We start from the raw sequence: 26,658 nt of genomic DNA on the forward strand, positions 1-26,658 counted from the left end.
GGTAGGGGTTGGTTTGGTTAGAGAAGTCAGGGAAGGCTTCTTGAAGGAAGAAACTTTTGAGCTGAGGGCTGCAGGTAGGAGTAGGGCACATTCCAGGAACTGGTAGAGGCCAGGGCATCTGGAGCCCAGAGAGGGAGGTGGGGGCCAGACACTGCAGGGCCTCTCAGGCCTGGGGAGGGATTTTGGTCTTTGTTCTTAGAGCTCTGGGAAGCCATCAGAGGACTCACTGCTGGAGCTGACATGATTGGGTGGAGCATTGACTGGAGGGATAAAAGTGGATGTGGGGAGACCAGAGAGGGGCAGTTGCAGTTATCCAGGCAACTGGGGTTGTTTGGTTTAGGGGTTGCTGATAGTGATGAGGAGGCGTGCGCAGAATTGAGATTCTTAGGAGGCAGACAGGACAGACTTGGGAAGGAGATGCCCTGTCAAGGATGACGCATGGGTGTCTGACTCTGACTTGTGTGGCAGGACAAATTGTGGTGCCTTTTGCCAAACTGGGGTCAGGAAGAGGCCCTTGGTTGGCTCTTTTGGGAGAGGGTAAGAGAGGAGAGAGAATTTGGTTTTGAACATATTGAGCTTTACCTGGGAATGGGGATTGTGGGATCAAACTGCAGTCTCGGGGGTTTGTGTCCACCTCCCAGCTCTCATCATGGGGCCTCTCATCTGGGGAATTGCAGATACCCCACTCATAAGCCAACTTGTGTTGCTGTGCCCGATCAGATCAGAACAACAGGTTTTGAGGGCCGCTTTGTCCATCCCTGTCCTAGGCACTCATTGTGCGTTATGACATGAAACCACTCATGAATAGTTCCAGGATCCTTCTAAACACAAGGTGATGAGGCTCAAAGAGTAAGTGTAATTGGCCTTCAGAGATGGGAGAGATTAGCAAGGCCTGGGTTCTTTGGTGTTTATGTGATTTAAGCAGCCAAGAGGCCAATCTTGTTTGCAAGTATTTACCTCAGCAGTTGCTCTTTATTAACTCTAATCAGTTTCTAAGTCCAGGGAGATATGACAGAGTAATAAAAATTTTTAAGGGTAGTTCTGTACAATTTTGGTAACTGTGGAGGTCAGAGAAAGGCAATAGATGCACTGAAAATAAATATAATTGTAAGGTTACCTTGAGTCCTTCATTATGTGGATGTCCATATACATGTGTGCTTGTGTGTACACTTGTATGTTAAGTTTTACCCAAGGGGAAAAAGGAAATGGCTTGACATGTGGCATTACTGGTAAAACTTGTGTAAATTAAGTTAGATTCTAATTTTTCAAAAAATGATAAGCTTTCTGTTTTACTGTAAAAAGGATGGTAGTTAGGTTAAATTCTCTTAAACTCTGTGCAGATTAGTATCCACTGTGGCAGAGCATGGCATCTCCAGGAAGAGAAGGGCACTTTCCTCTGATCCCCCAGTGAGCAGACAGCTTTGGGAGCAGTCTCTCAAGGCCCGGACTTCTAGCTGCTTCTATATGCCTTACCTGCCTGGTCTCCTCACTCAGAAGCAGAGCCTGCTTGCTCTGTAAAGCAGACATTTGTCCTCCCCAGAGGCTGCCAGTTCTGACCTCTCTGCTCTCGCCAGCATTCTGCCTTTCTAGCAACAGATGTTTCTTCAAAGTAAATATTATTGACTGCGCTTGGCTCCTAGCTGTGTCTTGCACTGCCTGAACATGAAACAGTGGTGTTATATGAGCAGGGTGCCGCGAAGCTTGGCATGCACCCAGCACCAGCACTGGCCTCTCCTCCTTCTCCTCTTACTGGAGTGTGCATGTTAGATTCCTGTGTGTATCTGAGTGAAGGCCCCAGAAATAAATCTCTGTGCAGCTGCAGATCCAAGATGATCATCTACATAAGAGGCTACCAATCCTTTTAGTTGAAGTAGAACAAGAAGCAATGGCTCTTGGGTGTTCTCTTTTTGATGTCCTCTCCATTGCCCCAAGTAACAGAGAGGTGTTTATCTTAATCGGGGAGGCAGCCTGGTGTGCTGACGTGCTGCAGGGATCTCAGTTCAGAGGACTTGATTGAGTCCCAGACCCCCTGTGTGCTCTTAAGTCAGTCCTTTGACTTCTCTGAGCTCTCCATACAGGTAGTCATGCTTACTCCCTGGGTCCTGTGATTGGAAGATTCACATATTAGGGAAGAATTGCCTAGAACTGAAGCTTACGGTGTATAGAATGCTTATTCTATAGTGTGTCTCACTGGATCTCCTGACAGCCTCATGGCTTAGGAAGGGCTGGTGACTTCTGTCAGATGAGATGATGGAGACTCTGATTAACCCAGGGTTAGTTATATATCTGGTAAATGGTGGAGCTGAAACTTGAACCCAGGAACTAGTGGAGGTTGGGGTGAAGGCAGGGGGCTGGGGAAGGGGCTGATCAGCCTGGTTGTAGGCTCCAGTGCAAGTGGAGAAGGGAGGTTCTCCAAAGCAAGCTTGAGATGCTGTCCCAAAGACTGGGGAGTGGATGCTGAACAAGCAAAACAACAGGTGTCCACTGCACCTTCACTGAAAGATTTCTCTCTTAAGCATGAATCATTCAAGCCCATGGTGAGTTCCTTTTCAGATTCCAATAAGTAGGATTCTCACTCTCCCCAGCTGTCCTCACTGGCCTACAGCCCAGTAATGACTCCATACCAATACTCATTACCTAATCTTCCATCAGGGGGACTGGCTTCTTTATCAGCTTTGAGGGGCCCAGATCGCTTGTCAGGTTTGTGCTGTGGCGGGGTGTGCTGTGTGCCACCGGACAATGAAATCAGGTTACCTCTGGTCATAAGCTAACAGACCCTGCTCCTGGTTAAATGGGTCCTCCTGTGAAAAGGCGCCACAAAAGCCCCGTTGTGCATTATTAGCCACTCCTTGATCCTCATTGGCAACTGCCCCTGGCAGCACAGCTCCTCAGGTGCGTGCTGGGAGCTGTCCCAAGCCTGGCTTACATTTCACCTGTTTTCCACGTTGTTGAGATGGTTGTCCAGCTTGAGTCTTTCTTGCCCTATTGCTGAGGCACAGGAAGATTGTTAGGTGGATAAAGAAGCAACCCTGTTCTTACTCTTTGCTCAGGCCTTTCTTTGTGAGTTCTGAAGTTTCAATCATGAGAACATTCTGACTAAAATAAGACTGAGTCCAACCATGCCCACATTCCGTGCACTACACACCTTGGGCCTCTTGGAGGGCTTTGTCTTCTGCTCTGAAAGATTATTCTTCCTTTTTTCCCTCCTGCTTGCCTGTGGCCTCCTGTGGCCTTCGTCCCCACAGTGTTCTGACTCTCCAATACATCTGTTGCTTTCTCGACTTGCCAGGGAGTGATTTCTGTTCTCAGGGATATCCTCAGGCTGCATTGGCCAGTTTTAAGAGATGCTTGATTCCTCTGCCAGCATCTTTGGACCTTTTGTCAAGGACCATTCCATTAAAGTGACTGAGCCAAGGAGAAACTGGAGACTCTTTGCTGTTGGCTCCTGTGTTCTCCTTGTCCACTCCAAGTGCCTCCCTCTTTTGGTGTAGAGCAGAGGGCCTTACACAGGCCACGGCTAACCCTGCACCCTTTTCATCTGAGTCCATGGGAGGGCCGTCCCAGAGCAGGAGCCGCTGGTATACATGTGGTAGCCTGAGCCCCAGACCCGAGAACAGCCGGATGGCCCAGCCTGGCTATTCTACTGGCAGCCGTTGCTCAGAATGAGCACTGGGCTTGGCGAGCTGAACACCGGGAGTTGGATTTGTATACAGTGCCCCCACCACACACACATTATTCACACACTGAGCAGGGTGCAGTCTCAGGTATGTGGACAGGAGACAAACAAAACTAAAAGATGGAAAAAACATGACCACTAACTTTAAGGGACAAATGTGGGAACTAAAAAGGAGAAGTGCTGAGGATCAAGGAGGCTTTTATTCCAGTAGGTTATGTTGACCTGTGAAGCCAGAATTCCACCCCCCCCCCCCCCAGTGTCTTATTAAAGCCAGGCCTTGTTGCCGTTTAGGCCTCATATTTCCCTCCTCTGGGAATTTGAACATAATGCCATTTCCCTTCAATGTATGAGGGTAATTTGAATGATTAGCCTAATCTGCAGGAAGGCTGCGCATGGAATTAAGTTAAGCACATTTGTACTGAGCAGCCATATCTGTCAGCCATTTAAAGGTACCTTGGTGGTTTTATATCCTTAACAGAAGCTGAGGGTTCAGGAAGGATCATTGGCTTTTATTGCTGTCTTAAATGAAAGCTTATTTTTTAACTTTGACAAGGGCTTCCGAGAGCTTCCTTTATAGATACCATGTGTGGGGTGTGTTTTTACCCCAACCCAAGGTATTGCCAGGGCTTTGTTCTGATGGCAGTGCTGGAATGTGGTGACCCTGGGAAATGGCTCAGGTGGAAATTTGTCAGGCTGGCCAGCCACTCTGCTCATGAGGGGAGCTAGGAGGGTTCTGAGAACTCAGGCCTCATGTGTACTTGAGCCGAAAGAGGAAGTTCAGATGCTCCTGTGCCAGGGCAGTTCCAAGACCTTTCTTCCAGCTCCCTACCAATGCTAGTTTGTAGGGTGAGTTGGACTAGGGGATGGTATTGTTGAGTCGGACATGGGGGCAGCTTCACTGACCACATGGAGGGTTGGTGGCGGAGCTGAGCACCAGGGCTGTAGATGCTGATGTCGGCTCTGACCCACCCTTCCTCCCCAACCTCCTTGGGCAAGTGAATTCCCACATGTGTCAAATGGAGATGACAGGACTCACTGTGTGGCTTGAGGAATTAGAGATAGGACCAGAATTGTTAAAGCAAATGTAACAAAAATATTAACTTCTAAAGCAAATCAATATTTCACGTTATGAACAGGTATTCGCTATTTTGAATTTGCATTCTTTTGTGCTTTGAAATGGACTCAGGAACAAATCTGTTAGCTGCTATATTAGTGGAAGAACTAAAAAGTGCAGTAAATATAAAAGTCAGTTTATCTCAGTAATTCATGTTTTTCACTCTTTTTCTTGCTAGATTTGTCTTCAGCAAAGCGGAAATTTGCAGATTCCTTAAATGAATTTAAATTTCAGTGCATAGGAGATGCAGAAACAGATGATGAAATGTGTATAGGTAAGTCATAACCATGAGTAAGATAAAGTTCACTGTTTATCACAACTTTCAGTGTCCTCCCTGACCCTTTTTCCTGGGATAGGAAGTATCTAAGTGTCATAAATAAAGAAATCCATAGTAACAGTGGAGGGGGCAGAATTAAGTCAGGCTCAGGGGCCCGGGGCTGTTCTGCGCTGCTTCTCAGAGTTCTGGAATTGCCTCTCTCGCCCTCTGGCCTGCAGGAGAAAGTGTGAAGATTTGCGGTAGGACTCTTTTCTCCATTTTCCTTTAGCATTCTTCTTTTGGCTGGTTTTGTGACGTTCTTCCCCCCAACCACAGTACTAAGAACTTAGAACAATAGCAGAATGCACGTAGACGAGGGAAGAATTAGATCAGAGGTTGCAAAATAATAGCTCCTTGGCTGAGATCAGAATGCAATCATGTTTTCTTTGGCACTCATTTTTTTAATTGAATTACCATATAAATTGAATTTATGTAAAGTTCCGGTTTTCCAGCTTCTTTGAAAATTGGAGAATCTAATCAGCTGGCCCCACATTCTGATGTGGCTACAGTTGGCTGGTGCTATGTAGCTGCCACTGCCTTCAGGTGGGGAGAACAGTAGAATGCATGTAGTCTGGCAAAGTCAAGATGCCTTTCTTTGCCAGGGCCTACTCATTGTACCTTATTGTTCTTACTTTAGGCATCTTGGTTGACTCCATTAAGTGAACAAGAATTGAGAAAGTTATATTGAATTAATTAAGTCATAAAATGCTTATGGGGCCCCTGTTGCCATGTGGAGCGCCAGGATCTGGGATGAGCAAAGGCAGGAGGGAGCTCCTCTCCCCACCTGAATGGTACATTGTTGTAACTCCTGAGTATATGGATGCTTTTCCCGACGTTACACAAATGTCTTGAATATCCTCAGGGCTCTTGCACTTAATGCCTATTGCCTTTTGGAATAATTCTTTTGAAGGAGACTATCCACGCCTGACCACCATGCTGCAGACTGCATTGTATTAGTAAGTGGCTTGAGGACTCAAAGAGGAAGAACCCAAGGAGAAGCCAGAGACGTGACTTCTGATGCCAGCAGCACTGTTTTTAAAGTTCTGGTGCCAAAGAAAAGGTTGGGTTCTGACGCAGCCCCACAACAAAGGTTCAGGAGGTCAAATCGTGGGCAGGAAATCCTTCAACTCCTAAGCGGAAGTCTTCCCCTTCCAGCCTGGGGCCTGGGAGCCGGCCAGCATCTCATCAGTCCTGGGTACTCTCGGGGACAGGCAGGTCTTTTCCTTGAAGGAAATCCTTCCCTGTCTAGAGTGCCAGGTGGAATTAACCTGCATTTCTGGGTCATCTTTAATGGTTAATGATTAAAAGATAAGAGGAGCCTTGGGAAGCAATTGACTTTAGGTTTCTGCGTGTGCCAAGGGATTTCAATCCATAACATAATAGCTGTGTCTGGAAGGGCTCCCAAAGGCCCATTACTTGACTTTCATTCATGGCCCCTTTCTCTTTTCCAGCAAAGTCTTTGCAGGAGTTTGCCACTGTCCTCAGGAATCTTGAAGATGAACGGATACGGATGGTGAGTATGGCTGGGCTGCTCTTGATCCCAGTGTGGTCACATCGAGGGAGCACGGGATCTGTGGTCAGAAGAACTGGGTTCGAGTCCAGGCTCTGCCACTTGAGTGCTTTGAGCTCTGAGCAAGCCTTTTCTTCTCATCTTTGCGTGATTTGAAGCCTTTTGTAAATATTAAAGGATTACCCTAGATAACTTTAGAACCACGTCATTGTCCTAAAGATTCACTGTAAGGTGTATACATACGGTATGTGACTTAACGGTGGATCTTTTGAATTATTTAACTTGTTGGGGCCTCAGATTCCCTACTGGCAGAATGGGAATGAACATGTCCCACTCTGCTCCCCACTCTCCTCACTTTATTAAACCCATCCAAGAGCTCTTGGAGGGCAGGGGTCACTCCTTTACTTTTAGTTCTGAAGCACCTAACACAGAGCCTTCCACGTAGTAGGCACCCAGTAAATGGTACTTCATAAATGGTGGTGATTAGAAGAAGTTCTTCAGCAAGGCACTGTGCAAATGGAAGAATCAATGCTGATCTGATCTCCAGGTTCTTAAGAGAGATCTTTGGTACTAGCATTTATTCTGATGTGGTTCAGCGTGAACAGATGAGGGATTCCACATCCACAGGCAGTTCTTTTGCATTCTGCCCCATATCAGGAAGATGTCAGGAATGAAGCTTGATTTGCAACCCCCTGCTGGCTGCATGCTGATTTGTCCCCAGGAGGGCTTGTCACTAGGCAGCAATGCCCCAAAGGAATAGGGAAGAGTCCATCAATGAGCACTTTTCTTCTCTTCCAGTACTAACAACTGACGATTTCAGTGCTAAGTCTACTGGCTCAATCTCCTCGGGCTGCCATAACAAAATACCATAGCCTGGGTAGCTTGAACAACAGACATTTATTTTTCACAATTCTGGAGACTGGACAGTATAAGGTGCTGGCTGATTTGGTTCCTGGTGAGAGCCCTCTTCCTGGCTTGTAGATGGCCGCCTTCTTGCTGTGTCCTCACATGGCAGAGAAAGGGATTGGGGGAGCTCTCATGTCATGTCACTTCTTGAAAGGGCACTAATCCCATCATGAGGACTCCACTCACGTGCACTAATTACCTTCCAAAGGCCCCATCTCCAAATACTATTGCATTGGAGGTGTTAAAAGATAAACTGAGGCATATTAAACTTTTTTTTTTTTTTGGTGAGGAAAGTGGTCCCTGAGCTAACATCTGTTGCCGGTCTTCCTCTATTTTGTATATGGGATGCCGCCACAGCATGGCTTGATGAGTGGTGTGTAGGTCCGTGCCCAGGATCCAAACCTGCGAACCCCAGGCTGCTGAAGCAGAGTGCATGAGCTTAACTACTACACCACTGGGCTGGCCCCATATTAAACTTTTGAGAGTTTATTTGAGGAAAAATGGATTAGAATCAGGCAGTGCCAAACCAGAAGTGGTTAGGAAGGCTCCACCTATAGGAGCTAGAGGAAAGACTTTTGTAGAGAAGATGTGGAAGCAAAGCTAGGGAACTATTTCGCGAAACCTTAAGCGGTTGCTTTGTTTGAGAAAGCCTGGCTGTTTGTGATTGGTTGTCCTTAGATTTTGATCTCTCAACCTTGAGGCATTTACAGGCTTAGGTTTTGGTTTGCTTATGTAGGCTGCTAAGGCATTAGAGCCACCTCAGTCTAATGGCCTCCTCATTTAATTAATTTAACAGAGTTTAGGGCTTCAATGTATGAATTGGGAGAGGGGAGGGCACAAGGACACAATTTAGTCCATAGCATCCACCAAGACATTATGTAGCCACACATTTTCTATTTTAACACTCCTGATGACTCTGTGAGGTGGTACCTGTATTATCCCCATTGTCCAGATGAAGATATTGAGGTTTACAGATGTTAACTTGCCCAAGATGACACAGTTAGTAAGTGGCACAGTCTGGATTCAAACACAAATGTATGTTATACCAAAGAATGTGGGAATTTCTTTAAAACTCCAAACAGAGCAGAAGCCTCTCAGCTTCTTGCCCTGCAGAGAGAGACACTATTTCCCTTGATTGCTCACTGCTGGGTGCTTGAACCAGAATCCAGAGAGTGGTGGCGGCAGCAGCAGGGTTGGTGTGGGTGGAGGCTGGGGAAAGCTTGTGTGTTTGTGCACGTGCTCGTGCCTGAGAAAGGGAAGTGATTCTTTTGAGTCTAATTCTTGGCCGAGTTAGTATTTGGGGGTCGGGGGTGTGGTGAGCACATCACGATGAATACCCTGCAGATTGCTATGGCCTGTGGTCAGGGAACAATGACTGGATTATACTTTTCAGCTTGCTTCTGCAATTTTATTATTAATGTCAATAATTCGAGTTTCTACTGTCTGCATCTGAATATCTGGCCATTGTAAGCCCCTTCCCTACCTCCTCACCCTGTGACAGCTTCATCATCAACTCAGCTTAGTTTAGCAGAACTGCACCTCTTTGGAAGCCTTCTCTGACTCCCTGGGATATTTGGCTGTCCTCTGTATTTTCTTAATATCCAGTTCAGGCCTCTGGTTCCGCATTTACCACATTGTATCCTGATAATCACTGGTAAATATGAGTTCTTGGAGGCAAGAGAATGGGCTACTGTGTCCCCAGTATCAGCACCGTGCTTGGAACTGAGTAGAAATTACACATTTCTAGAATCTTAGACCCAGACGGACCTTACTGTCTGCAGCCACTCATTTGACAGATGAGAAAACTGAGGCCTTCTGAAGGCTGATAGCAAGCAGAGTAGGACAGGGACAGGGACTTGGGTGTCCTGATTTCCAGGTGAGCAGTTAGTGCTTCTGGGTATTTAGCATCTACGTGGGGTTGAATTCTCAACCATAGATCCCCGTTGGAACAACCTGGGGAGTTTAAATACTGCTGCCTGGGACTAAGCACAGAGATTCTGTTTTAATTGGTCTGGAGTGTGGCCTGGACATTGGGATTTTTTTTTTTTTTTTTATTGATGTTTTAATGGTTTCTAACATTGTGAAATTTTGGGTTGTACATTTTTGTTTGTCCATCACCCCATATATGACTCCCTTCACCCCTTGTGCCCACCCCCCACCCCCATTGCCCGGGTAACCACAGTCCAGTTTTCTCTTGGACATTGGGATTTTTAAAAGCTCCCCGGGTGATCTTAACGTGCGGCTAAGGTTGAGAACCAGTGACTTAGGGACTCAGCACACCATTGTGAGCTACAGAAACTTACAGTTGATTTGTGGAAAAGGCTTTAAACAAGTGAGCCAATCAAATAACAATAAAAATCAAATAATAAAAATCAAACAAGTTGGGCCGGCCCCGTGGCTTGGCAGTTAAGTGCGTCCGCTCCGCTGCTGGCGGCCCGGGTTCGGATCCTGGGCACGCATCAATGCACCGCTTCTCCGGCCATGCTGAGGCCGCGTCCCGCATACAGCAACTAGAGGGATGTGCAACTATGACATACAACTATCTATTGGGGCTTTGGGGGAAGAAAATAAATAAATAAAAAATCTTTAAAAAAAAAATCAAACAAGTTAAACAACATTGCAACACTCTAGTGTTAAAATGCTCTCTTCTAAAATAAGTGCTCTCAAAATTGAGAAAATGGCAATAAATTTGGAGACCTGTCACCTTCTCTCCCTCACATTGTTCAGTTATTTCTTTGCTGTGTCCGTCTGTGGCTTCTGGCATTTACTCTGTTGGTTTCATTGCGATGGATGTGCACGTGATTTAGAAAAATAATGCTTTGTTGCAACAAGATTCCTGAAATAATTAGTTGAGTGACAAGTGAGCAGTGAATGACTTGAAAGATTGTAAGATATTGGACTGCCTTAGAAAAGACCCATAGAATCTTAGAGCTGGAACAATCCAGCCCACTCATTTTGCAGATGAGGAAATTAGAACCCAGAGAGGTTAAATGTTTTGCCCATGGTCACACAGTTGGCAGCCAATCAAGAAGTAATTCATTCATTCATTTAGTCATTCAAAAGTATTTGAGTGCTCCTTTGTTTCGCACTTTTCTGTGTTTTGGAGACTGTGGTGGACAAGTGAGCATTTACAAGATAGTAGGGCGTGTATGTGTAGTGGTGAACCAGAAAACTTCAGCTGGAGTTTCTTCTTTCTTCCGAAGAAAATACTTGGTGGGATGGTGGGCAGTTTCTTTGGATTATGTTAGTAGTTGGGGAAGACCTCCTTAAAGAGGTGACCTTTAAGCTAAAATCTGAATTACAATAAGTAATGAGTGATCCATGGAGGATTTGGGGACAGAGCATCTAAGAGAACAGCCAAATGCAGAGGCCCAGGAGTGAGACAGATTTGGTGCATTTGAGGTGCATTGGGGTGATGGTGTGGTTGGCGTGCAGACCTGGTGGGGTGAGCACTGCGAGATGGAGCTGAGAGGCAGCCAGCGGTCAGATGTCCTGATCCCAGTCCAGTGCTGGTGGAGCTTCATAAAGTCAGGCTTGGAAGGTTTTCATGCCACCAGATGTCCGAAGGTGTTTTGTTTTTGTTTTTAAGCTAGACTTAGTGTTGATCTACTTTAAATATATCTACCTAAATGTACACTTACAGGAAGATGTCACCTGAAGCTTCAAATTAGACCCAGCTCTGTTACCAGTTTCTCTCTGCCTTCAGATGGTTGCTTACATTTTTAGAGATCCTCATTTTTATTTTTAAAGTATCAATCTTAATTATACATAGGAAGAATATCATGTTTTGAACTGATGACTGGATTTTGATTTGACTTGCTCTTAGTTCAAGTATTGTGAACAGTTGCCACATGCACAGTATAGCTTACTCAAATTTTATACTGAGACACAGGGAGGCGTTTTGTGCCAGAACTGCTGTAATTCTTTACTGATACTGCTTTTGTGTCTCCCCCACGCCCGTTTTTCCTCACCAGATTGAGAATGCCAGTGAGGTGCTCATCACTCCCTTGGAGAAGTTTCGAAAGGAGCAGATTGGGGCTGCCAAGGTGAGAGTTGTGCAAACCTTGATCTTGGATTTTAGGGTAGGAAGTCTGGAAAACCCGACACCTTCTTCAGAAAAATCTAAGCCCACCTTTCTTCAGAAGATCTTGGGCGGATGAGCCTAGAGCTCAGCTTCTCTCTTCTTCACAAGTGTCTGAAGTAAGGCTGAGTGGTCAGTCCCAGAGCAGTCATTCTAGTATTTTGTTATCTAATTGTTTTCTGCTAGTTCATGAATCATCCAAAGGTAGAAACCATGCCTCCTGTGTGTTAGTAGATACCTGTGTGCTTAGACAACGTAGGATTGTATTTGTTGTGGAGGTCCCGGGCTCAGAGCCTAGAACAGGGGTTGCAAATTGGGCCCTGTGAGCATGGGGACCCTGTTCTTAGCCCATTTTTGCTATGTGTGAAAATGAGCCCCCTTTTGCCAGAGCTTTAAAATTTTCAAGAGAAACTGTAAAGTCAGAGTTTTATATGAAATTTCCTGGTTTTTTAAAAATGGTGGTGAACAACTTAAAAATATGTATTACACTTTGTATGGGTCAAAAAGTGGGACTGCTTCAACCCAGAGGTCACCATTTGTTATCACTTGTCTGGAGGGACTGCAGCTGAAACTTGGCTGATTCTAATGTGTTACTCAAAGACGGAAAGAAAAGGGAATGGTGTTCTTTTTTAAAAGGTGGATTCTCCTGGTGGGGGGTGGGGGGTGGGGGGGTGGGGAGGGGGTGGGGGGGTGGGGTGGGGTTCCCCTGCCCTGTGATAAATCACTAGGAAACCCTAGCCAGTTTGACCTTCAGTAGAGTGTTAGAAGCTACCTGCGGGGAAGATGTTTTCATTGGAATCTTAATGAAAACAAAAGGATTTTCAAGATTTTCTTCCTGTTTTTCTGCAACTGTGAGTCGTTCAGCTGCAGTCCCTTGTGCCACCTGCAGGGAGTTTTAGGCAACATCGCTCTCTTGTTTAAATGATGTGAATTTGACTCAGTTGTGAAATGGCCTTGAGAGGTGCCTGTAGGTGGGAAAAAATAGCCAAATGTAACAAAGTGGGACCCCCCCCACAACGAAGTGCATCTGCTTTCTGAAAACAAGTATGATTAAGGCCTGAAAGAGATGATGTTCGTTCAGTCAGGGTTATTCAGAGGGATGGTTGGCCGTAGTTTGAAGGAGGGATCACGGCAAAGATTTTTCTTCTGGTTCTACAGCACTTTTCCACCAATTTTACAGTTTGCATTTGTGAAGAAATTGGAGCTCATTGGTTTTGTATCAGAAATTAACGAACATTTAACTTAAAGGAAGTCTTGTTCCACTCAGATTTTGTCCAAGACTTTGCACAAACCCAGTGATGGGTGAGAAAATGCCGTGAGCCCCGCCCCCCACGACCCGAGTTCCCATCAATGCGGGCCCAACCAGCAACTTCTCTTCAGTGGCTGTGGAGCCTGTACCTCCCACTCATGAAAACACGTGGCAGTGGCTCTGGAGGCTCTGAAGAGCTCTGAGGCAGAGGCAGAGCGGGCCTGTTTACTGAGTCATCTTTCCAGTAGTCACTTTTCCCTGTGAGCACAGATGCCTCTTGCCTCAGCACTGATTTGGGGGTTACCACAGTTACCCTGAAGGAGGAGCACAAGTCTGAGTGGGCTCCCTTTGGTTAATACCAGTGATTGGAATGGCAGGAGCAGGTACTTTTCCCAGTGGGGCGAGGGGGCTATAGATGGTAAGAAATAGAAGAATAAAAAAATTTAAATAAGATAGTCGCTCACCAAAACGTGTTTCCTCTCACACGTGCTCTCTTCTCTCATTCCTGTTGAGGAACGATGGGGAACGGTTTCTCATCCCTCCCCTTTTGTCATTTTTTTCTTTCAGTATACCTGTTCTTCTCCACCCACCCCCCATACATTTGTATCATAGTATTATGTACATTTAAAAGAACACAAAAAAACAACAAACCCTCTACTAGGCAATTTAGGGAACAAACTCAAGAATACCTAAGAGCCAGCAAGTGCTCTTTACACGGGCCAAGTGGAAATTTCTGAACTCTGCCTGTGTGATGCTAAAATTACCCTTCCTCCTCTTCCACCCTCTGGTGCTGCTTTGGTTGCTATAACAACCTGTTGCTACTTGCAGGAAGCAGAAGTTAGAGTGTTGAGTGTGAAGCCTTCCAGCGGGGAGGACTCCTGGGCATTCTTGTGCTATTGTGGCAGCTCAGGAGGAGGGCACGACCCTGGAGCTTGGGATAACCATGGTCCTACATTTAGATTTCTGAGTTTGGGGGAGTTCATTTTTCCTGCAGCTGAAGCTGGGATCTGCAGTGAAAGTAGAATAGACATTAGAGAGCAATGGTTGAGAGTGGGCCCTAGAGCTAGACTGCTTGAGACCAAATCCCACTTCTGCCACTTGCGTCTAAACTTGCAGAGTTATCAAACCTCTCCGTGCATGTTTCCTGGGCTATAGAATGGGGATAATGATAGTACTTACCTCATAGAGTTATTATGAGGAAGAAATGAGTGAACTCATATAAGGTGCTTAGAACAGTGTCTGTTGTATAGTCAATTGCTGTTAGCTATTATATTCAATAAACACAGTTCATTCATTTAAAAAAAAACATCAGAGCCTGCTCTGTGCCTGGCTCTGCACTGCACACTGATGTGTGCTGGAGAACAAGTGCAGATGGTTGCTGTGCTGGTGGTGTGGCTGGGGAGAAAGACATTAAACAAAAAGATAGAAACGTGTAATCTCAAATTGTGGTAGGTGCTGTGATGGGTTACCGACTTGGGACATGGAAAGCAAGTGGCGTTTTTAATAAGGAGGTAGATATAGATGATGGACCTCATTATCACCATTACCATGATCTCAACCACCATCATCGTCATCACTGAATTTTATTGAGCAATTTCATGTGCCAGGCACTTTGCTAAGCACTGTGTATGGTTTATCTCATTTAGTCCTAACAATCCAACCAGGAGGTGGGTGTTAGCCTTATCTTGTTAGACAATCTGAGCTGAAAGAGGAAACCTCAGCATTATCACATCCAGTCATCCTCAGTTTATAGATGAGGGAGCCAAGTCCTGGAGAGGGACAGTGCTTTTTAGAGTTGGTCCATATAAAATTAGGAATAATTTTTAGAATCTTAATTCTGTCCTTTACCGTTTAGCCACCCACAGTGGACTCCCCAGAAGGTGAACACCATTTTACACCGGAGTAACTGAGTAATACCAGCCTCTCATCTAAGAACATTATCCAAATCTTAGTAGAGTTATTCCCGCAGAGGTCTTATTGCTGAAAACCGCTTCCTTTTCCCTTTAGCTTTGGCTCTCTTCTTGAACACGGAATGTGGAAGCTTGAGTTGCCAGAAAGTCACAAAATGCCAGTGACTCATGTTCCCTGGCCTTTTCTCATTTCTGGCCAGCTGGAAGATGCCGGAACAGGGTTCTCCTTTTTGGGGTTGCTGACAAGGCTGGGAGAGTGGATGTGCCAGCATCAGTTGGAGTTGGAGCCCCAGCTCAAAGTCGCCGATTTGTGTGAAGGAAAAGAGGTGCTTGAGTCAAGAGTCTGGCCTGTACCTCTCCTCACATTTGAAGGAGTAATGTCTCCTCAGGCTTTTTCTTCACGTGTTTCTGCATGTTTAATTGTTCTTGTATTTACATACAAGTGGGCCCTCTGTATCTGTGGGTTCTGCATCCAAGGATTCCACCAATCATGGGTGCAAAGGCCTACGATGGTTGCGTCTGTACTGAACATGAACTGACTTTTTCTTCTTGTCGTAATTCCCTGAACAATGCAGTATAACAACTATTTACATAGCATTTAGATTGTTAGGTGTTATAAGTAATCTAGAGAGGATTTAAAGTACGTGGGAGGATGTACGTAGGTTATATGCAAATAGTATGCCATTTTATTTAAGGGACTTGAGCATAGGCAGATTTTGGTATCCAGGGGGATCCTAGAACCAACCCCCCGTGGATACCGAGGGACAAGTGTAGTCTTTCAAGCAAAATTCAGATTTGTAGAAATGGATACGTTAGCTAAAATGAGTACGTGATGATTCTACCCACTTTGTGAGGCTTAGAATCTTGCTGTTAACCAGATAAGTGATGTTCTGACGTGGTGGAAGCCTGTCAGAGCTTCAGGTGAGGGCTCCTTGGTGATTCCTGTGCTGTTTAGGCTCAGTGTTCTGCTCAGATCATTTGCACCTACTGCTCTTCTGCTCTAGAAGGCTCCACTCTGCCCCTCCCGTGATGAGCAGGTCTTAGCTCACACCTCCCCCCGCCGGTGCCGCCTTTCCTGAGCCACCCTGCCTGCAGAGTGTCTGTGACTGCACCTGTTTATTTCCTTCATAGCGCTGGCAGCAGTCTGTAATTATGCTGTTTATTTATTTGCTGGTTAATTGTGTTTCTCCCTCTACTGGAACATCCCCACCATGAGTATAGGGACAACTTCTGCCTCATATTTCCAGTGCCTAAAGGAGCCTAACACAGAAGGTTGCTCATTATACCCTTGTTAAATGAATAGAGATGTCTCTGAGCTTCCTTATCGGCTCCAAAATTTTTTCTCCTCTTATAGGACTTGGAGTTGTAGAAAAATATTCCCTGTAGGCTCTACATGAGTCAAAAGCAGGACTGATGCACTCAGTTAGTAAATTGGATCCTGTTTACCAGGCTGTTGTCGACCTTCCTCCAGCCCCCTTGCCTGCTGTCCCCATTGGAATGTGGAAAGAAGAGAGACTGCCTGTGACAGTGTGTCTCAGGTGTGGATGAGAACAAGGGCTTTGGAGGCAGCTTGTCCTGGGCTCAAATCCCAGCTCTGTCACTCTCTTTTTACAAGTTAACCTCCCTGGATCTAAGTTTTCTTATCTATAAAATGGGGAATAAAAACAGAACCTCAATGACTCAGTGACTTGGTGGGGGAGCAGGGATTGTTATGTGTATTATGATATTTGTATTATTTTTCATTTTGAAAGCAATAATAAATGATAAAAATTTCCAAAATGGAGGAAGAAAAGCACCCATTATCTCATTTCCTTAACTCAAATATTTTCATTGAAGAATTTTCCCACCTAATCTTTGTCCAAAGGTAGACACACTCTACATAGGATGTACCAAGTTTGTATTATGCTATTATTACTTTTCATTATATCACGAGCATTTTTCCATATGACTACCTAGCCTTCCTAGTTATATTTATTGGATGTCCAATACTTTAACCCAAACCCTATCCTTGATAGTGATGTTGCTGCTGCTGCTTTTTTCCAGCTATTATAAATGATGCTGCAGTGAACACATTTGTGAAGATAATGTCTTATTTGTTTTGAATTATTCCTCAGTTTAAAGACCTATATGTGATATTATTGCATCAAGCAATGTTTAGGTCTATTTATTAAGACGTACTTCTTGAACACTATTAAAGCTGGGTCTCCCTTAGTCTAGACTTGTCCCGTTTAAGCTCTAAGTAGATCTTCCTGCTTTGGGATTAGCTTCATAGGTAACTTCCCTTGTTCGTTTGGCTTTGAACATCCTTGTGAGTTACAAACAAGAAATTTCTGTTTTACAATTGAAGTTCTTAGAAGGTAGATTCTTGGCTTTGCCATTATTAAATACTAGTATTTACCTCATTTCTAGCATTGTAGTGGTGCCTCTGTGATAGACACTCAAAAGCATTGGACTGTTGATGGGTGGTTGCTTGATTTAATGGGCATTATTGGAAGAGTAGGAGGTGGGTTGTCTGCTGCTGTTCTGTGATCTGAGGGAATGATGAAGCTGTAAAGATGAGCAGAAAGATCTTGACCCAGGTTGCTTTTGTTTCTGTAACATTTTACTCTTTTTCTCCTCTCCTTTCTTTTTTTTTTTTGCCAGGAAGCCAAAAAGAAGTATGACAAGGAGACAGAGAAGTATTGTGGCATCTTAGAAAAACACTTGAATTTGTCTTCCAAAAAGAAAGAATCTCAGCTTCAGGAGGTAAGAAGCTTTACTAGTATCCTGAAAACAGTGTTTAATTTTTATATGGTGCTGGGATATGTGCTGGTTGCTCCTTGCCAGAAAATCGTAGGTTGAAAGAGACCTCGAGAACCAGGAGCTTGATCCTGATCCTTCATCTGATATCTGATGCCTAGATTGCCTTTATATCTTCCCACTCACAGCACACCCTTTGTGGCTGTCCACTTGTCCGTGGCAGAGGAACATACTGCTAGTCAAGATCACGCACCTCCTTGTTGGGCAGCCCTAATTACCAGAATGTGCTTCTTCCTTTCAGACTGAGGTCTGATTTCCTGTTTCTCTCACCCTTGACCTTGATTCTGTACTCTGTTACCTCACCTTTTGACTTCCTGCCTTATATCAGTGATTTGAAATGTTGGTATGTGAAACACTGTGGTCATCCTTTCTTAATGTTAATTTTTTTTTTATTTCAACCAGTATGGAAACACTGTGGCCATCCTTTCCTAATGTTAATTTTTTTTTTTTTTAATTTCAACCAGTACTTGACATTAGTTTTTTTTTTAAGCAATATTTTATTGTCACTCATATGGTTTGTGTTTTGATAACCTTGTTTCAAAAAGTTAAATTCTCTGACCTGCCCCTGGTCTTTTTGGCTTTGCATGGGATCTTTTTAAGAGTAGTTCATTTGGAAAGAAAAGTCAGCTTTGCAGCCGTGGAGCTGTGACCATTTTTATTTAGTTCATAGATATTTGCATGGTTGAGGGAGTTCGTTTCTGGGAGACAGGGCGGTTTCCTAGTGGAACTCTTAATTTGGTTGCACGACTGTCATCTTATTTAACTCTTAACAAGTTGCTTGACCTATCTTAGGTATGTGCTAAAGAGAGGCTATGGCTTCTAAGCTAGCCTTCATTCTTAAATTTCCTGTCTTTTTCAGCAAATACCATGCCAGTACTTCTGTCAGGTGAAAGTTCATATGCAAATGGCAGGGTCAGAGGATGAAAGGTGAATATAACTCAGGAGACAGTGGAGTCCATCCCCTTCCAACCAGGAATGGTTACACATCCTCAGTTAGGAATGTGTTATTCTCGGAACTCTTTACTTTGAAATGAGTGTTTAAACCAATTGTTCGAGTGATCAATGAGGACTTAACAATAACTACAGCGACAACAAGTGTTTATAACCGGCTTTGCAGATCAGCTCTTGGCCAACCAACCAATTGAGTATTTGGTGTGAGCTGTTGAAAGTAGAAAACACGAACCTTTCCTTGAAGATCTTTTGCCTGAGGAGGGAAAAAGAAGCCAACGCATGAGGAAGTGATTCTTGAAGTAGCATAGTTACTCAGGTGAATCTTGTCAAATGCAATTGAGAAGGTTAAGGAAATGCTTCTTTTCATTGGATGGTATATAAAAGGCTATTCCCAACCCTACATGGGGATGTGGGCACCTGGAGATACCCAAGGATGTGAGGATTGTCCATGATAAATATGTAGTTCCATTTAGGATCTGTCCTGATGCCCTCGCTTTTTAGTTATCATTCTAGCATCATTTGGCGTTTAGGGTTTGGAAACTATAAGGAAAGTCTTTTTGGCTGCAGCTCAATGACCAGATCTGACCAGCTCTACAGTTTCTAAGCAGCTGGATGACCATGCACTATTAGTACAAGTATTCACAGGTGAGCAAGTGTAGGATTGTTGTGGCATCTACTGATATTGGGAGGCCCACAGTACAGTTATCCTGTAGGCATGGCATTCCCCAGAGTGAGGGCGCTTTTCCTCACAGTCTGTTCCCTCCATGCCTGGATATTGCTGACTTGGTCTGGGAAGAGTCCAATATTTTCTTTTAGGGCCATGCCAATACCATCTCCCCCTGAGATAACACAATGTAGGGACCAGAACACTGGGCTGGCAAAGAGATACCTTATTTCAAGGCCTGCTCTGCCATATATTTGCTGTGTGACCTGGGACACGTACTTAGTCTCTCTGAGCTTTAGTTCCTTTGTTCATAAAATACTCTTAAAATACCTTCCTGCCTGCTTCATGTATGAGAAGGCAAATGATAGCTGCTTTGCAAATAAAAAGTATTATCCCTATGATTGGCCTGTTCCTCCCCATCCCCTGTTCCCAAATTGGATGGCCCTCTTCCTGCCTGCCTTAGTCTGTTCGGGCTGCTATAACAGAATACTCAGAATAGACTGGTGGCTTATAAACAACAGTTATTTCTCACAGTTCTGAAGGTTGGGAAGTCCAAGATCAAGGTGCTGGCAGATCTGGTGTCTGGTGAGGCCCGCTTCCAGGTTCGTGGAGGGCTGTCTTCTTGCTGTGTCCTCACATAGCAGAAGGGGTGAGGGAGCTCTCTTGGTCTCTTTCCTAAGGGCACTAATTCATTCACAAGAGCTCCATCCTCATGACCTAAGCACCTCCCACAGGCCCACTTCCAAATGCCTCACATTGGAGATTAGGTTTCAACATATGAATGGGGGGAAGGGCACAAACATTCAGTCTATTGCACGGACTCTGCCAGTGTATATCGTAGTGGACGGTTTTTCCTTATGTTCTTTTGTTAAAGTCCTTTGTGTTCTTGTCTTTTACCCATTCATTCTTTTTAAGTAGTTTGAGGGCAGGGAGTGGGCTGCAGGTCTTTCTTGTAAGTCCTGGTCTGTAGTCAGGCATTGCTTTTTAGTCATACTTGAGCTGAATTAAGTTGAATAAAAATCTCTTAATAATAACAGCAATAATGATAATACTTTTACAACAACAATAATAGCAGCAAATATTTGTTGAATGCATATTTATGTACCACACTGTGAAGTGCTTGACATGGAATCTTCTCAAACCCTCGCAACCACCATGTGAGGCTCAGTTGTATTCCCTCTATTTTACATATGAGGAGACTGAGGCGCAAAGATGTTAAAAGGCCTGCCCATAGCTAGTCAGCGAGAGTTTGAACCCTGGCTCCTGACTCTGGAGCCCTGTCTCTTAACCCAGCATGCTCTTGGACTTCTCTCTCCATCTTGGGAGGGAGGTATGTTGCTCTGCAGCCTGCCAGCCATTATTATTCAGAAATACCAGTGTCTTGCAAATAGAATTGGAGAGAGGGAGGGACCTCGGTGATCATCTGGTTGACCCTCCTGTAATTACAGTTGAAGGAACTGAGTTCCTTGAACAGGTCGAGTGATTTGCTCAAGATCTTCTAGCTATTTGGTGATGATTTTCTTCACATTTATTTAAAAATCAACTTTTAAGAACATTATTAAACATCTATCTAGTACCCCTTTAATGAAATCTACTTCCTTTGATTATCCAGAATTATTTCCTGATTGCAGGGCTCTGAAGTGAATACTTGAAAATTCTAGCCCATCCCTAGATCTGTGGGTAAAATTACAGGGCAGTGATGTGGAATGACACTGCCATCTAGTGGATGATTTTTAAAAACTCAATATGTTCTTCTGTGGCTCAGAAGCTTGCTTCAAAGTTCAACAAATATTGGACGCTTCTGTGAAAGTCTGTTATGGCTTTGGGTGTATTGTGGGGAGTGAAATGAATGATCTGCTTTCGTGGAATTTATAGTCTAGGAGAATGTCTCTTTTCCAAGAAGACAGAATGGTTGGTGGGTCTCAGATAAGCTGGTAAATTTAGAGTTTCTCAAGTAATAGGCAGGAGAACTTTTTTGAGTGGCTTGCTGGGTGGGTTAGAATTCTATTGCAGGGGGTGGTCTAAGGATGTGGTGAATTCTTTGGCTCAGATAAGAGGGGCAGTGGCAGGAGAAACATACCATTCCACGTGGGATGTCTTCTAAGATTTCCTTTGGAAATGCAGTGAATTATGCATTCCTTCTGAGTGTTGGGTCACTGATGGCCACATAGAGATGAATTCATTCATTCCTCAAGCATCTGTTGAATGCTTACTATGGTCTAGTGGAAAAATGAGACAAGGTCTTTTCTCTCATTGACTTTATATTCTAGTAGGCAATACCCAAGAAAAGAAAGGACTAAATAAGAATTTCAGGGGCCAGCCCGGTGGCCTAGTGGTTAAGTTTGTGCTTTCTGCTTCGGCTGCCCGGAGTTCACCGGTTTGGATCCTGGGTGCGGACGTGCTCACCACTCATCAAGCCATGCTGAGGTGGCGTCCCACATAGAAGAGCTACAACTCTACAGCTGTGATACACAACTATGTACTGGGGCTTCGGGGAGAAAAAAGAAAAAAAAAAAAAAGAGGAAGATTGGCAACAGATGTTAGCGCAGGGCCAATTTTCCTCAAAAAAAAAAATCAGAATAACGACAATGTTCTAAAAAAAATAAGAATTGCACTTTGTGATAGGGAACTAAATTGGGAGATAAGATAGAGACTCTCTGTGGTAACCTATCTAAAATAATGTGGTCAATGAAGGCTTCTATGAAGAGGTAACATTTGAAGTGAGACCAGAAGGATGAGAAGGAGCAAGCTAAGTGAAAAGCTAAGACAGTGTTCTTTAAATTGTAGGTGTGTCATAAAAATCTGAATTACTAGGTCATGAAATAGAGTAGAGTAGGCTAGGACAGAATGAAAAATATGAAAGTGTGTTGCACTTAATTATAAATATGTTTATTAGGTCATTATGCAAAAGGTGTTTCTTACTGTGCATTGATGTTAAAAAGAATTGAATATTTATCTAGAGGAAGAAGTTTTCAGGCAGAAGGAACATGAAGTGCAAAGGTTGAGTGGAAAGAAAGAGTTTGGAGTATTAGAGGACAGGAAGGAGGCTGAGTGGCTGGAGCACAGAGAGGGTAGGTTAGGGTGGGCAGGTCACACAGGGTCTTGAGACAATGGTAACGGGAACGCATTGAAGGGGCTGTGAGCACATCTGATTTAGATTTTAAGAAAGGTATTCTGGCTGTTGGGTGGAGACTGGATTGGGGGGTTGGGTGGGGAGAGAATGAAAGTAGGGAGACCATTTAGGAGAGGAGTGTAGCCCCCAGAGATGGTGTGGCTGGCTTAGGTTAGGAGCAGGGATTGAAGCCCATCTGCTCTGACGTCCCTGGTAATAACAACCAATGTGCACAGAACACTTGCTGGTTTTCAAATTGTTCACATCCTGTAGCTCATTTTCTCTTTGAAACACCTCTACTCAGAGCAAGGGCAGATACTATCATCTCCATTCTCCAGGTGTGGGAAAGAGACCCAGAGAGGATAAGCGACTTGAACAGGTCTCACTGGCTAGAAAATGATGAACTGCAGCCCCATCCCAGGTGTTGCTGTCCTAGTGTTCTGACTGATGCTGGGCTCTGCTGTTTTTCTCGGAGGAGTTCCTTCTGTCTCCTTCATCCCTGCCTAAGTGCAGAAGGCACTTAGCAGATTTTCAGAATGACCCTTTTTTCAGCTGCAGCCTCGGTTGGCAAGCTCAAGCAGAGAGGATATATGAGGTGTATGTGGGTGGTCAGGGGCAGTAGACGCATCCCTCCGTGTAAGTGGGTTGGATTTCCGCTACAAGGGAATTAAAGGCTACAGGAACATGTGGGACTTAGCTGGCAGGCATCGAGGTAGAGAGTATGTCAGCCCTGTTGTCTACACAGCCAGACCTGGGGAGTCAGGGTGCAGCATTTTCTGACACCCTGCCTTCAAATAAAGATCTGTCAGTGCTCAGATATCAACTTCCCCTGCTTGGAGGTTTAGAAAATGCCCCCAAGCTTAGCCCTTCATTTTGGTTTTATTCAGCAGTTACTCAGCAGACTGCCTCTGTGTATTAATACGTAAGCTGCCCTGGGAGGAAGTTGCTAGCAGGAGACTTTAATGAATTTTTGGGGCCTCTTTTTTACCACTCTGTGCTTTACTAGAGTCTGTGATTTCTGTTTATTTACTTGATAATTTGGTGAATATCTCTTTCCTTCACTATGCTATGAGCTTCATCAAGGAGGTTTCTTTTTGCTCATGATGGGTGAATGAACGGATGATTTGCCAAGTCCTTCAGATGTCAGGTTACAATACTGTATTTGGTATAATGGAAGTAAAATTCCCTCCCAAGTTTCTCCTGCAGGAATCTTGACAAAGGAAGAAATATTCCTTTGGGGGGCTTTATTTGCATTAGTAAGTATGTTATAGAATGGTTTCTGACTTCTTCATTTCTAAAGAAAACAATGTTTTGTTTCCTACTAGCAGGATATCTATTTTTACTTTTTAAAATTCACCTTTCTTTTTTTTTGTCACTGAAATTTGCTTTCGGTGTGATTATCTGCTTTGAAAGAATGAGTTGTTGTAGCTGCACTGTGGAAAGGGTGAGAGCTTTGTAGTGATAGTTGAGGTACTTCCCAGCATAGCGTCTTGTTACTCCATACATACTCATTTTCTCCCCTGGGTTCTAGGTCCCGGATCAGTGGCTTAATTGTACCCAGGTGTTGGCCTTCCCAGGCCACACACCTGCACAGAGGGAGAACTGAGGTTCAGAGGGAGAAATGTAATTACTCTGCTTGAGGTAAAGTGACAGTTTATCCTTGTCAAAAACAAAGTATGTGGGCCTCGTGTCCTTTTCTGAGGTCCCCCTGCCCTCTAACAGCTTGTTTTGCTCATTAGGAAGAATGGGACAGGGATAGACCTGCAGGTTGTCTTTTTCTTTTTAAAAATCTGTCTTCCATGGAACCCAGGTCTGCCCCAGGGTACAGGGAGGTGTTGCAGCCTAGTGGTTTAAGGACGATCAAGGGTCTTGGAGGCGGATCGAGCAGGACAGAAAGCCCAGCTCTGCCCTGTACCAGCTGTGTCAGGTTCCTTAATGTTAGCAGACTTCATTCCTCCTGTAAGTTAGATAATATCTTCTTTTTAGGAATTTAATGAGGATTAGATAACTAAAATTAGGTTTGAATAAGGTAACATACGTACAGTTATGGGCGTGGTGCCTAGCATAGTTGGTGCTCTGCTAACCATGATCATTATTATTATCTCTGTTTCATGTTATTTGATTTATTTTTAAAAACCATCTCCAGAGATTTTTCTGACCTTCTTGCTGAATGCTCTCTGTGGGCAGTGACTTGATTTTTCTCTTAAATTCCATCTTGTTTGTAGGCAGACAGCCAAGTGGACCTGGTTCGGCAGCATTTCTATGAAGTATCCCTGGAGTATGTCTTCAAGGTGCAGGAAGTCCAAGAGAGAAAGATGTTTGAGTTTGTGGAACCTGTAAGTAGATTAATGATGTACCCATACTTTCATCCCCGCCCCTCATTCCAACCACCTGGATTACAAAATGCTCTAAGTTGTTGATGAAGAGGTTGACCAGCCCTGATGTGCCTTCTTGCTAAGTAACAGTTGCTTTGTCCCTCTGCCTATTCTAGACTCTTCCCAGTAGCCATTCCTGTAACAACCACAGTGAGGGAGATAGCACATTCAGCAGTAGTTGCTTCCTCTAGCTTCCTGTGTTGTCCTGTTTGGTTTCTAGGTAGAAGTAGTGGAAGGAGGGGAGGGGAGGAGTTTTCATCTTGCCAAACATCTTGTAATCCATAGTGATTACACCTTACCTCCCCCCCCCCAATAATCCAAATGTAGTAGTAACCTAAGGAAATAGGGAAATGTACACGATACTTTTCCCTTTTTGCCGTCTGAATTCAAAGCCCCTCCTTACCCATTCATGTATTAAAATATTCTGTGTACAGCGATTTCTCACTGTAGCTTTATTATAACCAAGCAGCATGGAGATTCTGCTGGGTGGGATTTGGATTTGGGCAGAGTGTCCCGGTGGGCATGAAGGGTTTAGTGTGGAAACAAGTCTGACTGTAGTTTAGGCCACCCCAGCGTGTTGTGGTTTCAGGCAGACGTGGTGCTGCTCTACCCGCTGTGGCACTGGTGTTCAGAATCCATAGCAGGAAGACTTCATGGAAACACCAAAGAGCAAATGGGCCTCAATTTAAAACTCTTGCAGACCTTTTCAGCCAAAATGAAACCTCTTATTTAGACCCAAGCCTGAGGTCTCTATACAGAGAAGATTCTTACCTACCTAGATTTTAGAAAGCATGATTTTTTTAAGCAAATAAGAATAAAACTATAAGAAACTGAAAGAAAATGACCACTCTTTTTAGTAAAGAGTGTTCTGTGCTCCATTTCTAATTTATGAACTTTTGGGATGCTTTTTAGGCATGTAGGTTTGCTAGTAGTTTCATCAAGACTCCAGCTGGCTTTGGAATCTGATGCCTACAACTTTTACTAAACTGAAACTAGCTTGGGATTCCACTCCCAGCTACCTCATCTGGCAAATTCTTTCAAGTCTTAATTAACTCATTTTTCTTATCTGAATATTGAAAACTTGAGAGCCAGCTTCCTATGTAACAGTGGAATCTGTCACGGTCTCAGGTCAAAATCCCCGTCTTTCTGCAGGGTCTGTGAGGTGGGAGAGGCCATCTGTCAGAGAAAGCAAGCTCATTGCTTTCCCTGCTTAGGGTATAGAGGTATTTTAGAGCCAGCATTTCAATCAGAGGTTTACTGAAGATTCATCTCTTGTGGTCAGGACAAGAATTCAAATGCTGTCACATGGAATTAGCCTTTGGCATCTTTATTTGCTTTTACTAGAATTTCTAGAGGGGAAAAAACAGTGTGATTCTAATAATCTTTATGTGTACATTGATATTATTCTACAATTGCCTGATTTTCATGAGTTGAATTTTAATTGGCCCATCCTACATTTTTGAGGTGAGTTTTTTGGTTGTCTATTTTCATCTTTCAGTAGGTGTTCCTAGTGAGTGTCAGGTATTATATCTGTTAGCTTTTGCTAGGTAACAAATAACCACAAAACCCTATACAACAATAGACATTTATTTCTCACACATCTGTGGGGTTCAGCCAATCTAGGCCGGGCTCAACTGGATGACTGCTGATCGAGATGGGCTTTCCTCCTCCTCCCTTCTTTCTCCTCCCTCTCCTTTTCTTCCTCTTTTAAGGAAATCTACAAGTATTTATCTTTCTATTTCCTGGCATTCTATTGTAGTATATAGTGTCTTGAGTTTTTTTTGAGAGGCAGTCATTGTTAAGGGCTCTAGAGCCAGACTGCCTAGATTTAAATCCCCGCTCATCCATTTTCTAGTTGCATTCTTGGGGAAGTTAGTTATTTCTCCAAGTCTCAGGTTCCTCATCTGCAAAATGGGTATAATAATACCACCTACCTTATAAAGATGTTATGAGAATATACTGAGTTTATCCAGGTAAGATGCTTAGAACAGAGCT

The 26,658-nt window shown here is 44.1% G+C and overlaps 1 protein-coding gene across 4 annotated transcripts in view; it reads left to right on the forward strand.

The window, feature by feature from the left end:
• Nucleotides 1-26,658, forward strand: part of ARHGAP26 (Rho GTPase activating protein 26) — a 419,023-nt gene that overhangs the window by 96,661 nt on the left and 295,704 nt on the right. For all 4 annotated transcript variants that reach the window (XM_058543030.1, XM_058543040.1, XM_058543051.1 and 1 more), the window contains exons 2-6: nucleotides 4,969-5,064; nucleotides 6,558-6,619; nucleotides 11,497-11,568; nucleotides 17,406-17,507; nucleotides 24,514-24,624. In XM_058543030.1, coding sequence (XP_058399013.1) covers nucleotides 4,969-5,064; nucleotides 6,558-6,619; nucleotides 11,497-11,568; nucleotides 17,406-17,507; nucleotides 24,514-24,624 — 443 coding nt within the window. The remainder of the gene's footprint in view (nucleotides 1-4,968; nucleotides 5,065-6,557; nucleotides 6,620-11,496; nucleotides 11,569-17,405; nucleotides 17,508-24,513; nucleotides 24,625-26,658) is intronic.

Source organism: Diceros bicornis, chromosome 1 (genome assembly GCF_020826845.1).
Source record: "Diceros bicornis minor isolate mBicDic1 chromosome 1, mDicBic1.mat.cur, whole genome shotgun sequence".
Classification (NCBI taxonomy): domain Eukaryota; kingdom Metazoa; phylum Chordata; class Mammalia; order Perissodactyla; family Rhinocerotidae; genus Diceros; species Diceros bicornis.